Source organism: Tursiops truncatus, chromosome 19 (genome assembly GCF_011762595.2).
Source record: "Tursiops truncatus isolate mTurTru1 chromosome 19, mTurTru1.mat.Y, whole genome shotgun sequence".
Taxonomy (NCBI): domain Eukaryota; kingdom Metazoa; phylum Chordata; class Mammalia; order Artiodactyla; family Delphinidae; genus Tursiops; species Tursiops truncatus.
In genome coordinates this window covers 52,769,612-52,783,761 of record NC_047052.1, presented here as the reverse complement: position 1 = coordinate 52,783,761, position 14,150 = coordinate 52,769,612, and the positions used below count along the sequence as shown (strand labels likewise).

The 14,150-nt window shown below is 44.2% G+C and overlaps 1 protein-coding gene across 4 annotated transcripts; it reads right to left on the bottom strand.

Annotated features, from left to right (window-relative positions):
- Nucleotides 1-1,048: 1,048 nt before the first annotated feature.
- On the bottom strand, nucleotides 1,049-13,072 carry ZNF175 (zinc finger protein 175). 4 transcript variants are annotated; one of them, XM_073796628.1, is made up of 5 exons: nucleotides 12,939-13,072; nucleotides 10,534-11,129; nucleotides 7,541-7,667; nucleotides 7,182-7,277; nucleotides 1,049-3,541 (listed from the first exon to the last, which is right to left on the bottom strand). In XM_073796628.1, exons 2-5 carry the CDS (start codon nucleotides 10,681-10,683, stop codon nucleotides 1,713-1,715), a joined length of 2,202 nt encoding a protein of 733 aa, XP_073652729.1. In that variant the 5' UTR covers nucleotides 10,684-11,129; nucleotides 12,939-13,072; the 3' UTR covers nucleotides 1,049-1,712. The 4 variants fall into 4 exon arrangements, with proteins under 4 accessions (XP_073652729.1, XP_073652730.1, XP_033701433.1 ...); XM_073796629.1 differs by having other exon boundaries at nucleotides 10,534-10,795; nucleotides 12,939-13,043; XM_033845542.2 differs by having other exon boundaries at nucleotides 10,534-10,795; nucleotides 12,879-13,010.
- Nucleotides 13,073-14,150: the final 1,078 nt, after the last annotated feature.

Here is a 14,150-nt window from a genome sequence, read left to right as displayed (position 1 = left end):
GGAGGGGCAGGACTGCAGCCAAAAGCAGAGCCCCCAGAGGTGGGTCAGGGTTGGGGGCGGGGGTAGCCAGTCCTGGGCCTGTTCCCGAGCCCTCGAGCCCTCGGCCCACACAGCTGCCCCTCCTGCCCCTCCTCCTAGTCCTGGCCTTCTGGCCCAGATCCGTCGCACGACGGCATGAACTCGCTGGGATACAGGCTGCTCTCCCAAGGAGCTGCAGCCCCTCTACACCAGCCTCACTGTGGACATCAGCCTCTCATCCCCAGGAGCCCCAGTGCCAGGCTGAGGGGTATCTGGAGGCAGGAACAGAATCCCTGAGACCAGGGCTGCAGGGCAGCCTTCCCACCCATCGCACCTGGTTTCATATTAAAGGAGGCTTTATTTTACTTGCTTCTCCACTCTGCCATCCCTAACCCCCATCCTTTCATTTCCATTCATTTGGTCACACAGGGCCCTACTCAAATTCACCAAGGTCTGGTTCTCTCCACACAGTTAAAGTTAAGGCTTATTCACCCATTTATTTCTCATGAGGACTCGTGGGGTAGCACTGTTGTCATCTTGCTTTTGAAAACCAGGACAGATGAGTTAAATATCTTGCCTGATTGATGTAGAAGCAAGTACAGAAACCTGACTCCTGGGCCTGTCCATTTACAGATAATGCTGTTCTGCTTTCTTGTAGCAAAAAAGGTGGGGGAAAGAATGAATAATAAAAAATGTGAGGGTGGTTGAATAAATTACAGCATGTCCACATACTGATAGAATACTGATGTAGTCACTGAACAGCTGTATTGTAGCGTGAAAAGAACAAGTGCACATGTGTATATGACATGGTCTGATATTTATAAAACAAAGGGAAGAGTACCTATATAGGTGTATGCTTATGAGCAGAGTAATGAGTGTGTGTGGATAACAAGTGCTGGCAGACTTCCTCTGTAAGGGCCGGAGAGTAAATACTTTCAGCTTGCAGGCCATACGGCCTTTGCCATGACTACTCAGCTCTGCCACTGGCACAAAAGCAGCCACAGACAATACATAAACAAATGAACATGGCTGTGTTCCAATAAAACTTTATTTAAAAAACACAGGTGGCCAACCAGATTTGGCTGATGGCCAGTTTGCTGACTCTTGGCCTAAATGGTTTAGTAGCGTGTATAAAAATATGATAGAGTCCATAGAGTAAAAGTTTCACCATAGATGGTGGAGGTGGAAAGAGGAGGGTAGAGCTGAACTAATCATGAAAGAAGAGAAAAATGACACTGTGAAGACTAGAATCACATTTATACACTTACCAAAAAATGTACATTCATCTGTGTATATATTAGGTTCTTTTAAAAAATATATAATCTATTGACACCTCCTGTTCTGCAGTGAATTCTATAGCAGACACTACAGAATTGAGGGTATGTGTATGTGTGTATATAAATAAATATGCTGACCTAAAGATTCTGTCTTATACCATACTCTACAGAAACTTCTCAATGCATAAGTCAGGGTTTCTTCCCCAAGTGAATTTTATAACTTTTAATGAGGCTAGTACAAATATGGACATTTCCACTCATTCTTAAAAGTTCTTTCCTGAGTAATTTCCTTCACATAAAATGTGTAACTTGGTGACATGCAGTGCATCCCTAGAGTTTTTCTGAAGCATGAATTCTATAATATATGACTAAATCTGACTCATAAGATTTTTTTCTTCAAGAAATTCAGAGTTTATTTCATTTATGTATATGCATATTAGGAACTGAAGATTTGTCTCTGGTATGAGTTGTTTGGTGTTTATTAAAATTTGATCTGTTGTTGAAGCTCTTCCCACACTTGGAACACATGTAAGGTCTCTCTCCCGTGTGGATTCGTTGATGCACTTTGAGTTGTGGTTTCCTACTGAAGGACTTCCCACAGTCACAGCATTCGTAAGGTTTCTCTCCTATATGAGTTCTCTGATGTGTAATCAGCTCTGATTTCTGGGTGAAAGTGTGTCCACACTTGTAACAGGCAAAAGTTCTCTCTCTACTGTGAGTCATCTGATGTTTATGGAAATTTGACCTACCATTGAAAGCCTTCCCACATGCAGTGCATACATAGGGTTTCTCTCCAGTGTGGATCCGCTGATGCTCTCTGAATTGTGACTTGGAAGTAAAGGCTTTCCCACAGTCACTGCATTTGTAAGGCTTCTCTCCAGTGTGAATTCGCTGATGCATGCTGAGTATTGACTTCTGGTTGAAGGCCTTCCCACATTCACTGCACACGTGGTGTCTTTCTCCAGTGTGAATTTTCTGGTGTATGTTGAGGTGTGACTTTTGGGTGAAGGTTTTCCCACAGTCACTACATTCATAAGGTTTCTCCCCAGTATGGATTCGATGATGTATATCAAGTTGTGACTTGGAAATGAAGGATTTTCCACAGTTGTGGCACTGATAAGGTTTCTCTCCCGTGTGACTTCTCTGATGTACAATCAGGTGTGCCTTCTGGATAAAGGCCTGGCCACATTCAATACACACATAAGACTTATCCCCTGAATGGATCCTCTGGTGCAAGCTGAGTGTTGACTTCTGGGTGAAGGCCTTCCCACATTCACTGCATACGTACTGTCGCTCGCCGGTATGAATTTTCTGATGTATACTGAGGGTTGAATTCTGGGAGAAGCCCTTCCCACATTCATTGCATTCATAGAGTTTTTCTCTAGTATGAGTTTTCTGATGTCTGAAGAGAGATAACATCTGGAAAAAGGCTTTTCCACATTCATGGCATTTATGGGGCTTCTTTCTAGTGTGAGTTTTCTGGTGTGTAACCAGTTCTGGCCTCTGAACAAAGACTTTTCCACATTCCTTACATATATACGGTATGTTACCTGTATGATCTGTCACATATACACCGAGTTTTGGTTGTGGGGTGAAGGCTCTCCCACATTTACCACATTCCTGGAGGTTTTCTACACTATGGAATCTCTGTTGTTCAAGGAGGTGTGACTTCTGGGTAAAGTCCCTCCCACACTCAGTGCACTTATCTGGTTTTTCCTGAGTGTGAACTTGATGTTGTGTGAATGACTGTTTATGGCCGAAGCCTTTTGTACATGAATTACCTTCACAGAAGTTCTCTCCTGTATGAGTATTTTTGCAGCTGGCACTGGAAGAGCTATGGGTGAATAGCTGACCAGATTCAACCATCTCATCAAGGTATTCTGTGGTGTTGCTTTGATTTTGATGATTTACTTCTAGGTTAGGTTTCAAACTTTTTGCACGAGAGCAACGTTTACGAGGTCTCTTTTGTGAAGAAACAAGGTGGGGCCTCGCATGGATGATTTTTCCAGGGTCCTTATAGTTACGGTCCCTCTCTGTGTTCAATTTTTTCTTGTTGAGGAAAGCCCCCTGATGTGAAGGTTTACTTTGATTTTTCTGATCTCTCTTTGTTTGGTCAGCTTCTTCCCACAGCTTTTCTAAAATGGAACACCATGTGCCATCTCTTGTGACTTCATCCAACATCTCATTGTGAAATGAAGCCGTTTCAGAAATTTCCCATTGTAGGGTTTCAAGCCCAGACTCCCCTTCTAGAAGGAGAAAAAGATGAAATAGATACAGTGAACAGTTAGCAAAGGATAGAGGAAAAGTCACATGGAGCTGATTGAGATTGTGCACAGGGAAACTGCTGAGTCAGATACCAGTGGTGGTGCTGATGGTGATTATGAGAGAAAACAGTTGCACAGCCCTTATTATATGTCAAGCACTTATCTGTATAGCACTTAGCATTCGCCAGGCAGTGTCCTTCGTGATACACACATAAGCTCATTTAATCCTCACAACAACCCCAGGAGCTAACTACTTATTATCCTGGTTTTCCACATGAAGAAAAGGAAACACACAATGGTTAAGTAATTAGCGAAAAACACTTTGCTCAGCCTTGGGGAAAGTTAGATTTGAACAAGGGCAAACTGGCTCCACTCATGTAGGCAGTCTTGATACCCAGACCTAGTAGGATGACTACAGGATAAAAGAGGCAAGTGTGTCATAGGGCAGCATCTGTGGATAGCCCAAGGTTGAAGGAGGGGGCTCAGAGTACAGAGCCTCTTCGACTTACAGTGGGGTTGTGTCCTGATAAACACATCAGAAGTTGAAAATATCATAATTTGAAAATGCATTGAATACACCTAACCTCCTGAACATCGTAGCTTAGCCCAGCCTACTTTAAATGTGGTCAGAACACTTAAACGTTAGTCTACAGTTGGGCAGAACCATCTAACACAAGGCCTGTTTTATAATAAAGCGTTGAATATCTCATGCAATTTCTTGAATACTATACTGAAAGTTAAAAACAGAGTGGTTATCTGGGTACAGAAAGGTTGCAAGTGTACTGGTTGTTTCCCCTCGTGATCACATGGCTGACTGGGAGCTGCTGCGCAGCATCACAAGAGTAAGGTACTGCACATCACTGTCCTGGGAAAAGATCAAAATTCACAAAGTATGGTTTCTACTGAACATGTATGGCTTTTGCAACATTATTGAGAAATTCATAAGTCAATCCATCATAAGTCAGGGACCATCTGTATAGGTCTTCATTAGCTTTCAGATCTAAATTGTAACTAATCTCCCAGCTTCCTCCCACTCGTAAGAAACAATACAAAATCCATCAGCCCTAGATATTCCTCTGAAATCCTATTAAAGTATCAATCCTAACATAGCCAAGCACTGAAAGAATACCTATACCCAAACTTGCAACTCTCCATGAAACTGAAGTTTGTTTTCTTGAACTTAGGAATATGCATATCCTAAGAAGGGTACACCGGAAGACTGGACAAGCAAGCTGTCCCCTAGAATCTGTTTCACCCTTCTTCCACAGAGGTTAACTGTGGCCAGGTACAGGGCAGCCAAGCCATGTAACAGCTCACAATTTCTCTTGCAATGAGGTGTGACAGACACTGTTTTTGCTGATGGAATGTGCATACAACATTATGCACCACTTCTGGCCAGGGTAATATATCACAGCTTCTCAATACCCTCCACCCCTTTTCTGCCTAGTAGAACCTGGCTTTGGGTGCAGTGCATTCAGTCCCACAGAGTGACATCATAAAAGATGGTACTGCAATGACAAGAGAAAAACTTCAACACCCGAATGAATACAAAACGTAAAGCTTCCTGCTGACCTGCCTTTTAGAAGTGTTTTATAGGAGGGAAATTATTCTGGAAATTATACTGGTCCTTGGTCTCTTTGTTATCACTTTCAGCTTTATGCTACTTAACATGCCATTTTCTCCTAAGAATGGGAGTCACTGATCATCCTATTTGTTAGTAAGAACACAACAACAGATTCTTTAAAAAAAAAAAAAAAAGTGGCTAAATTTTACTATTACTTTATCCTACCAGAGATTAATGCTGAGTATGATAAGACCATCACGTCTTGTTTCTTTTCTCTTTCCATCACTTGGATAAACTGTATCCCAGACCCTTGTCCTGTCCCCAAACCTCAGTCATCTATCACTATTTTTAAAAAATGAGAATGCTCTTTATAATCACTTTTAGTGTGTATATGTATATATATATATTTCTTTTTATTAAAATCTGAGAAAAAAGAAACAAAATACCAATCTTTGGGGTAATAAAATCTGTCAATGGCATCTTGACCGAACTCATGATGACTGGGAATCCACAAATCCCATTAGGAACAAAATAACCCAAGCATGAGAAAATAGGGAGCTGGTTTATGGTGATACCCGTGGAATTAACACAAAGGGTCAATTAAATTGTACTTTCAGAAAGAAAAAAATGGGGCTTCCCTGGTGGTGCAGTGGTTAAGAATCCACCTGTCAATGCAGGGGACATGGGTTCGAGCCCTGGTCCAGGAAGATCCCACATGCCGCGGAACAACTAAGCCCATGCGCCACAACTACTGAGCCTGCACTCCAGAGCCCACAAGCCACAACTCCTGAAGCTCGGGTGCCTAGAGCCCATGCTCTACAACAGGAGAAGCCACCGCAACGAAGAGTAGCCCCTGCTCACCGCAACTAGAGAAAGCCCGCACACAGCAACAAAGACCCACTGCAGCCAAAAATAAATAAATAAAATAAACAAAATTTTAAAAATACCTTTAAAAGAAAAAAGAAAAAATGGGGGAAATTCCCTGGCGGTCCAGTGGTTAGGACTCTGCACTTTCACTGCCGAGGGTGTGGGTTCGATCCCTGGTCAGGCAACTAAGATCCCACAAGCCGAGTGGCGTGGCGAGAAAAAAGTGATAGAATTTCTAAAATAAGAAAATGAGAAGACTGAGATGGAAGAGCCAAGAAACAGAAGAATCTGAAAAAAATGTATAAGGGGAGAAGAATTTCTGATTTGTGTAATGATTCCAGTTTCTGAGCTCCCCAAAATAAGGAAGTGAGTCATCCCATGGGCACTCTCCACCATGTAGCTAAATAAGAGAACACAAGTTTAGGCACGGGGCCTGGAGGGGTTGATAAAGGGATCATCAGAAAAAAATTTGTAGGCCTAAGTGTTGAGAATAGAAGGGCCCTTTAAAGGGATTTAAGGAATTTAAAGTAATTCCTTTAAATTTAAGGAATTTAAAGGAATTCCTCTATGATGACCAGAGGGAAGTACAGAGGCCCAAGCTGGAGGCATCGCAGTTAGGGGTAACGAAGAAAGATCCAGCACAGGAAAAAAATTGATGAATTCAGGGGGCAAATGAAAAGGAAAAAAAAAGGCTTTCAGGAAACTCCACAAAGGGATAAAACAAGATGACAAAAAAGCAACATACAGATGGAATATCCTGTCAGGTAACATAATGATGAGACGCTCTGTTATTAGAAAAATGAAATTAAAACATGAAACAGCTCTATCATAACATAGGCCATAAATGAGAAATTTGGTAAATATTAAATGCTGGCAAGCAAGATGTACAAATGCAAATCCTTATGCATTCCCATGTGACAGTGTGGATGGTGAAGCCCCCCTGAAGAGCCCCATGGTTACTTAGCTAAATTCAGTATAGGCATATCCAGTGATCAGGCAACCCCACTCCTGACTCTTCACCTCAGAAATGCTTATGTTGGCCCCTACGGGACATTTACAAAATAATGCTTGGCAGCATTAGCCTTAGAAACTAGGAGTAGGAGGTAACCTGTGTCCACCACTGGGGGAATGGGTAAGTGTGGTGGGTTGAATAACGGCCCCTCAGATCTTCACGACCTGATAGTCACTCACCGTGATACCTCTGACGTGGGAGTTCAGCCTCCCTCATCCATTGCTCCTTTCTCTTTTCCATCCTGAAAATGATCTCTGGGTTGGGAATGCGATACCCTGTGAATAAGAAAGGATATTGCATTCGGACGTGGTCTTGGGCTTCAGAGGCCGTTCAGTGAAGCTCTATTGGCACGTCAGAAAACTCAGCACCTTTCACTAGGAGCAAAGGAACACTCAAAGATGCCCCAAAGGAATGAACAGTTGAGGACAAGCCAAGGGCAAACCGACTGCATTCTTCAGATGTCCCATTGCACACCACAAGAAGGAAAGACATCTCCTCAAGGAGGCCCGTCCAAGAGTCCCAGGTCAGATGTGCTCACCCACGGAGAAGAGGTGGCTGTAGATCTCCAGCATCACATCCTGGTACAGGCGTCTCTGGGCAGGGTCCAGTTGCTGCCACTCCTCCCTGCTGAAGTCTATGGTCACGTCCTCAAATGATACGGAGCCCTGTAACAACATACCCAAGCTCAATGAGAATTAGTCATCATTAGTGAACAGGCACTTACATACAAGGGTGTGTTGTTTTTTGCGGTATGCGGGCCTCTCACCGTTGTGGCCTCTCCCGTTGCTGAGCACAGGCTCCGGACGTGCAGGCCCAGCGGCTATGGCTCACAGGCCCAGCCGCTCCACAGCACGTGGGATCCTCCCAGATTGGGGCACGAACCTGTGTCCCCTGCATCAGCAGGCGGACTCTCAACCACTGTGCCACCAGGGAAGCCCCAAGGGTGTGTTTTTAATGATTTTTTTCGCCATGATATATATGGCTTTCCAGTGACTTCTTTTATGATTCCTACTCCTCTGTGTGAAATTCATAGGATTTAAGCTATGTTAAATAGTGCAAAATGGAGTCACGGTGGCCAATGCGAACTTCCGCATTAGTTGTTGTGAAATGTCTGGTATAGGGCCGGGAGCGTCTCAGAGTGATAAACTAAGGGTAGATAAGGAACGACTTTACTGGAACAGAAGGAGCAATTGAGTGAGACAAGATCCCCTGGGGTGTAACCATTACATCCCACTGACAGACTCCTTATAATGAGAGCACTGGGCCAAGTGACTCCTTACTCCCCACCCCTTTTCCCCCTATTTTGACTAACCTGTGTTGTGTGCTAATTGTGTGCAATAAACCGAGTGACTTATTAATTGAATATTGGCCACACCGCACACATCTCTAATCCCATGATTCTTACCTGGCCTCACTGCTGGGCCGCGTGACAAACTGGCTCCTTTGTTCCAGACCTCGTCCTATATATCTCTTTACCTGGCTGTTGATTTGTGTCCTTTAGTTATCCTTTGTAACAAACTGGTAATCTAGCGAGTAAACTGGTTTCCTGAGTTGTGTGAGCCGCCCTAGTAAATTAACTGAACCCAAGGAGGGAGTTGTGAGAACCTCTGACTTATAGCCGATAGGTCAGAAGCACAGGTGGACGTGCCATTGGCATTTGAAAGGGGGTGGGGGGAGTCTTGAAGAACTGAGCCCTTAACAACGTATGGGATCTGACACTGTCTCCAGGTCAACAGTATCAGAATTGAACTGAATTGTAGGACACCCAGCTGGTGTCACAGAGAATTGCTTGGGGTGGGAAAAATCCCTGCACATTTGGTGACCATAAGTGTCAGAAGTGGTGTTCTGTGTAGAGAGAGACACACAGGAGAAGTAAATTGATTTCAGGGAATACTGAGCTAATCAAAATTGAACCCACCTCTTGGAAAAGTAAGCATGGAAAGCATGCATGTGAGTGCTGCAGGTGCGAGTACATGACAGAGGGCCAAACATAAGCCTGGGAATCTGAGCCGGAGCTATATTAGGGTGTCACTAAAGGAGTAGGAAGTAAGTACCAAAACGTTTAGTTAAAAAGGTAAAAACTGATTGCCTCTAAGGAGGTGGATTTCAGAAGAAAAGACAGTGGTGACAAGCTGTTTTATTCACAAGCCCAGCAAAACCATGTGCACGTAAAACCAAAAACGACTTCCAAGGGAAACAGTGGTAAGAGAAATGCACACAGATATGCAAAGAAAAGTGGGTTATTAATATATACGACACCTTTGAAAGTCCAGAGGCTAAGACAAACTAAAATGTAAATTGTCAAAGGACAAGAAAAGTAAATCACAAAAGAAAAATCATTGACCAAAATAAAACTTCGGGAGAAAAAATTATCCTGCTTGTAAAAAAAAATACAAATCAAAGCAACAATGACATATCTCTCTGGATTAAATTAGCAGTTATTTAAAAACAAAAACAAAAAAAGAACCAAAAAAAAAACCCAACAACACAGTATTGGCCAGAGTAGAGGGAAGGCTGCAAAGCCAAGATGATGTGAATGTTGTTGGAGAACATTTTAGCGTGAACGGAGAAACTGCTCGAAAACCTCAGTGAGCAAAAGCAGAACCAAGGCAAGCAAACAAAAATTTTCAACGTTAAAAAAGGAACAAGGCTAATAAGTATCATGTATCTTAACACGTAACTGAACGTGCTTTTGAAAATGCTCTTAACAATTCAGCCAACTTTAGTACGAAATGAAAGACATTTTTCTACAACAGTGTCACTGCTGTGGACTGAATTGTGTGTCCCCACCCGAAATTCATATGCTTAAGTCCTCACCCCCAGGACCTCAGAATTGTGCCTGTATTTGGAGAAACAAGGTATTTAAAGAGGTAACAAAGTTAAAATGAGGTCTTTGGAGTGGGTCATTACTGTTTTAAAAACATGCAAATAAAGTGTCATGAAATACACAGAATAACTTGGAATTTCAGGAAACCTTGAGTATACTGAAGAACCCTGCTTTCTCATTCCAAAATATCAAATATTAATATCTGTGGGCAATTTGGAAACATTATTCTCTGGCACTTTTATTCATCTAATAAAGTAGGAAAAACAACATGGTCCTTAAAAGCCAGTTCTTGCTCTAGTATCCAATGACTATAAACTATGAGGACAAAGGGGAAACCAGCCAGTCTCTGGTGAGGAGTCAGGTGGGGACCAGCTGAGACAGTGAAGACCCAGCAGTGGATGGAAGATGCAGGATCTTTGCCTGTGCTGAGAAGGAAGGAATCAGCATTTACCGCCTGTGGCTGGATGTACTTTTTCTTCTTCCTTTGCCCCAGGGACAGCCCTCTTCTACTACACATCCTCCTTCATCAGCCAGTTCAGTTTCCTCTGTGACACACAGTGCCCGTGGATGAGGAAACATCGGCCACGTGCGCTCTGCTCTACACAGGAGAATCCAGATTGTCTCAGACACAGGGAGTCCAATATGCTGCTTCCTGTGTCTGCCCTCAGGTTCTGGAGAACTGTCCCCGTGGGGCTCCTGCTTACCTCACATGATCCGTCCCGCTCTTCTGAACCCAAGACCTGGGGCCTCTGCGGTAAATTCACATCAGCAAGCATGTCCTTTCCGGGCTTCAATTCTTGGTCTCTTTTGCTGACAGCTCCACTCTTTCCAGGAGCCTGGAGCTGGGTGGGCATCAAAGGCTCCAATCAAAGCTGCTGGGAAGAGTCAGGCTGGAGCTGTGAAGGGAGATCCTGCAGCCTCAGTGATGTGGCCTGACCCAGGGGCTCTGCGGGGACACCAGAAATCCTGGAAAGGCAACGACCACATAGTTCTCATCTAATATTCACTCCACACGAATTTCTGAAGGCCATTAGGTGAAAGTCACTGTGTTCAAGATGAGGGTAGACAAAACTCAGAAAAGTCTAGCTATTGGGGTAAAAAATGAGAAGAGATGAAGAGGTTTGGGCTAAACGTAAGGAAGCTTTCATTGCAGCTCTGACACCTTTTAACCGTGAGAAGACGAAGATAGTACTTTAGTTGCAGTTTCCAAAATGAGAAGGAAGGTGTTTATCATAGGCATCGGGGAGCTTCCGTGAGATGAGGCTTGTCCCCTCAGCACCTGCCTGGCATATGGGAAACACTGAAAAAAAAAAATCAGCAAGTTGCAGAGTCAGGTATCAGGTACCTTGTTTAATTTTCCTGCAACCCTGTCAGCTAAATATTATGATCATTATTATACCCATTTTGTGGATAAGGAAACAGTGCTGTTACGTAATTTGCCTTAAGGTCACCCAGTGTGCAAAGGAAAGTGTAAGGCCAACTGGCCCGAGGCAGGGGAACACAATCAGATTCACAGGTTGCCTCAGACTGAAATTCTCCGGACCACCCAGTTCCAGGAACTGACCTGGGGACTTTGAACCCAGCCCAGCCTTCCCGCCTTTCGAGGGGCGGGACTAACGGTCCCCCCAGGATACCCGAAAAGACCACCAAATAAGGAATACCCTGCGCCCTCCCAGATTCACCACACCCCTTTCCCTTCTTCCCCTATAAAATCTTGCCCAACCCTCGCCCGGGAGCGCTCCCTAATAAAGCTCACTTGAAGCTTTCCTCTGTTTCGCGGTGCTGTTTGTTAAGATCCGACCTTACAGAAGGAACAGGGAATGAGTCCCAGGTCCGCCTCACTTTAAAGTGCACACAATCGCCACTATCCCATGTGGTCCTCTACGTGGTCAATTTCCAGAAATTCCTTTTATATTTTCCTGAGGCTTCCAGCTGTCTATACCTGGAGTGCCTAATCTGGCCTTTTCAGTGCCCATCCATAATATAGACAGCTCAGCATTTTCTGACCAAAAAAACCCTCAAATTCAATATATGGAACTCCACCTTCACCTGGAAAACCTGCAGACATGCACCAGGACTCCCAATCACTTACCATTTCTTACCTCTCCATTTCTCCCTCCCCGCCCCAACCAAAATATAGTCGTTGACCACACTGACCTCTAGAAATCCCCAATGAGTGGACCAAAGAAGGTCATGAAATGCCTCCCAGTCACCCCACGGCCAGGCTTCTGAAATCATTACCGCCCTGACTGCCAATAAGTGTTTCCAAAGGGAGTGTGACTTCCACAGGACCCCCCAAATAACCGCCAACCTAGGGTTCCAAATAACGCACCCCAGTAGGAAACTATCATTGATCTGCTCAACAGCCAATCACTGACCCTTACCATGTCCACAGGGACCCGAGGAGACCAACACGGACCTACTCAACCATTCACAAAGGACCCCAACACCCACTGCCCAAAAAGCAATGCAGGCACCCTTGCAAACCTCCATCACTGGCCCCCTAGGTCTCCCATCCACTGGTTCCCATATGCCACCCTTAGCACCCCACTTTACTATTTCATAGGTCCTCCCTCAATCACTGTCCCCCTTGCGTGTGTTACAAGGTGAGCCTCAAAGCCCTCCGATCCCTGAAGCCCCTGCTCCCAATCAACCACTGCCTCCTACAGCCCCCCCAAGCTGTGGATCACTTCCCCAAATGGCTCCCGGTACCATACCAAGGCCCTCTTGAGACGCACGTTCACTGTCCTCCTATAAGAAAGATTTCCAGCCCAACAATATAAAATCTGCATTAAAGAACACTTGGAAAAAAAAAAAAACTTGGAATTCAAGTTACAAAAGTACTTACATACATACAGAAATTAGGCAAAGAAAGAGTGAAAATCAGCGAGCCAAGAATTCAACTTAGAAAATCCCACTTACCCCATAGCCTCCACCACTAAGAACCCCATCGCTCACCCCATGGATCCCCACCACTCACTCCTCACACCCGGCATCACTCATCCCACGGGCCCCCAGCGCTCGGCCCCCAAACGCCCACGTCACTCACGCCAAGCCGATCTCCCCTCATTGACCCCACAGATTACGCATCGCTGATACTCCACATCACCTCAGCATCCCGCAGGCGGTTCACGGCAGAAGCGAAATGGCCGCTCTGGGCCGCTTGCGGTTTAAGATTCCGGTCAGGACTTGAACTGTGCGCATGCTCACTAGAACCTTTGAAGCCGCTGCCTGCTAATAGTTATCATGGCGTGTCACGTCGTCTCTCTACTCCGCGGTTCGTTTTCTTTCGGGGACTGTGTCAGGAGGACGACATGGCCGCGCCCATAAGGATTATGATAAGGAGGCCGCCATTTTCAAAGAACTTCCATTCCGTACAGGCAGGGAAAACATTAGGCGACCTTCCTGAAAAGTCTTGGAGTTGTCCCGCGTTGGAAAGGAACCAATTAAATACTTGTGTATATATAGGTCTAGGAGAAAACAGCATAGCATATTGTGAAAAATACCCTTTCTCTATACTGATTTAAAGCCTCACTCTCAGAATCCAGGTATCCAGCCCCTTCGTCCCTCGCATAACTTTGCCCAGAGGAGACATCTTGGGAGCCCAGAAGTGTTGAGCTTGACAGAGAACTAAAAACTTCGAAATTACCTTAGTGTTGAGAGCCATTAAAGTGTCCTTTGTTATGGTAATGTGGTTTCTGGAGAGCACTTGAGGATGTATTCTCTCCTTATATACAGGCATTCCTCGTTTTATTGTGCGTCCGCTTTATGGTGCTTCACTGATGCTGCACCTTTTTTTAAAAAAAAAAAACACATCGAAGGTTTGTGGCAGCCCTGCGATGAGCAAGTTTATCAGCACCATTTTTCCAACAACATTTGCTCAATTCATGTCTCGGTGTCACATTTTGGTATTTCTCGCAGTATTTCAAACTTTTTCATTTTAGTTTTTACGGTGATCTGTGATAGTGGTCTTTGATGTTACTATTGCAAAAAGATTACAACTCTCTGAAGGCTCAAGTGATGGTTTGCATGTTTTAGCAGTGAAGTCTTTTTGAATTAAGGTATGTATATTGGGTTGTTTTTCCTTTTTTCTTTATTTTAGACATAATGCTATTGCACACTTACCAGATTATATAGTGTAAACATAACTTTTATATATGCACTGGGAAACCAAAAAAGAAAAAAATTGTGTGACTCACTTTATTTTGCTTTATTGTGGTGGTCTGGAACTGAACCTGAACTATCTCCAAGGTATGCCTGTCTGCTAAAATGTCTGCATGAATTTGAATTCCTCAGAGGGCACATGCATTACTAGTGTTGA

Coding starts and splice junctions, on each gene's coding strand:
- ZNF175 (XM_073796628.1), bottom strand. CDS start 10,683: ATGCCCACCCAGCTCCAGGCTCCTGGAAAGAGTGGAGCTGTCAGCAAA. Junction 7,668..10,533: donor AGCGGGACGGATCATGTGAG/GTAAGCAGGAGC, acceptor ATGTTGTTACAG/GGCTCCGTATCATTTGAGGA. Junction 7,278..7,540: donor CAGCCACCTCTTCTCCGTGG/GTGAGCACATCT, acceptor TCTTATTCACAG/GGTATCGCATTCCCAACCCA.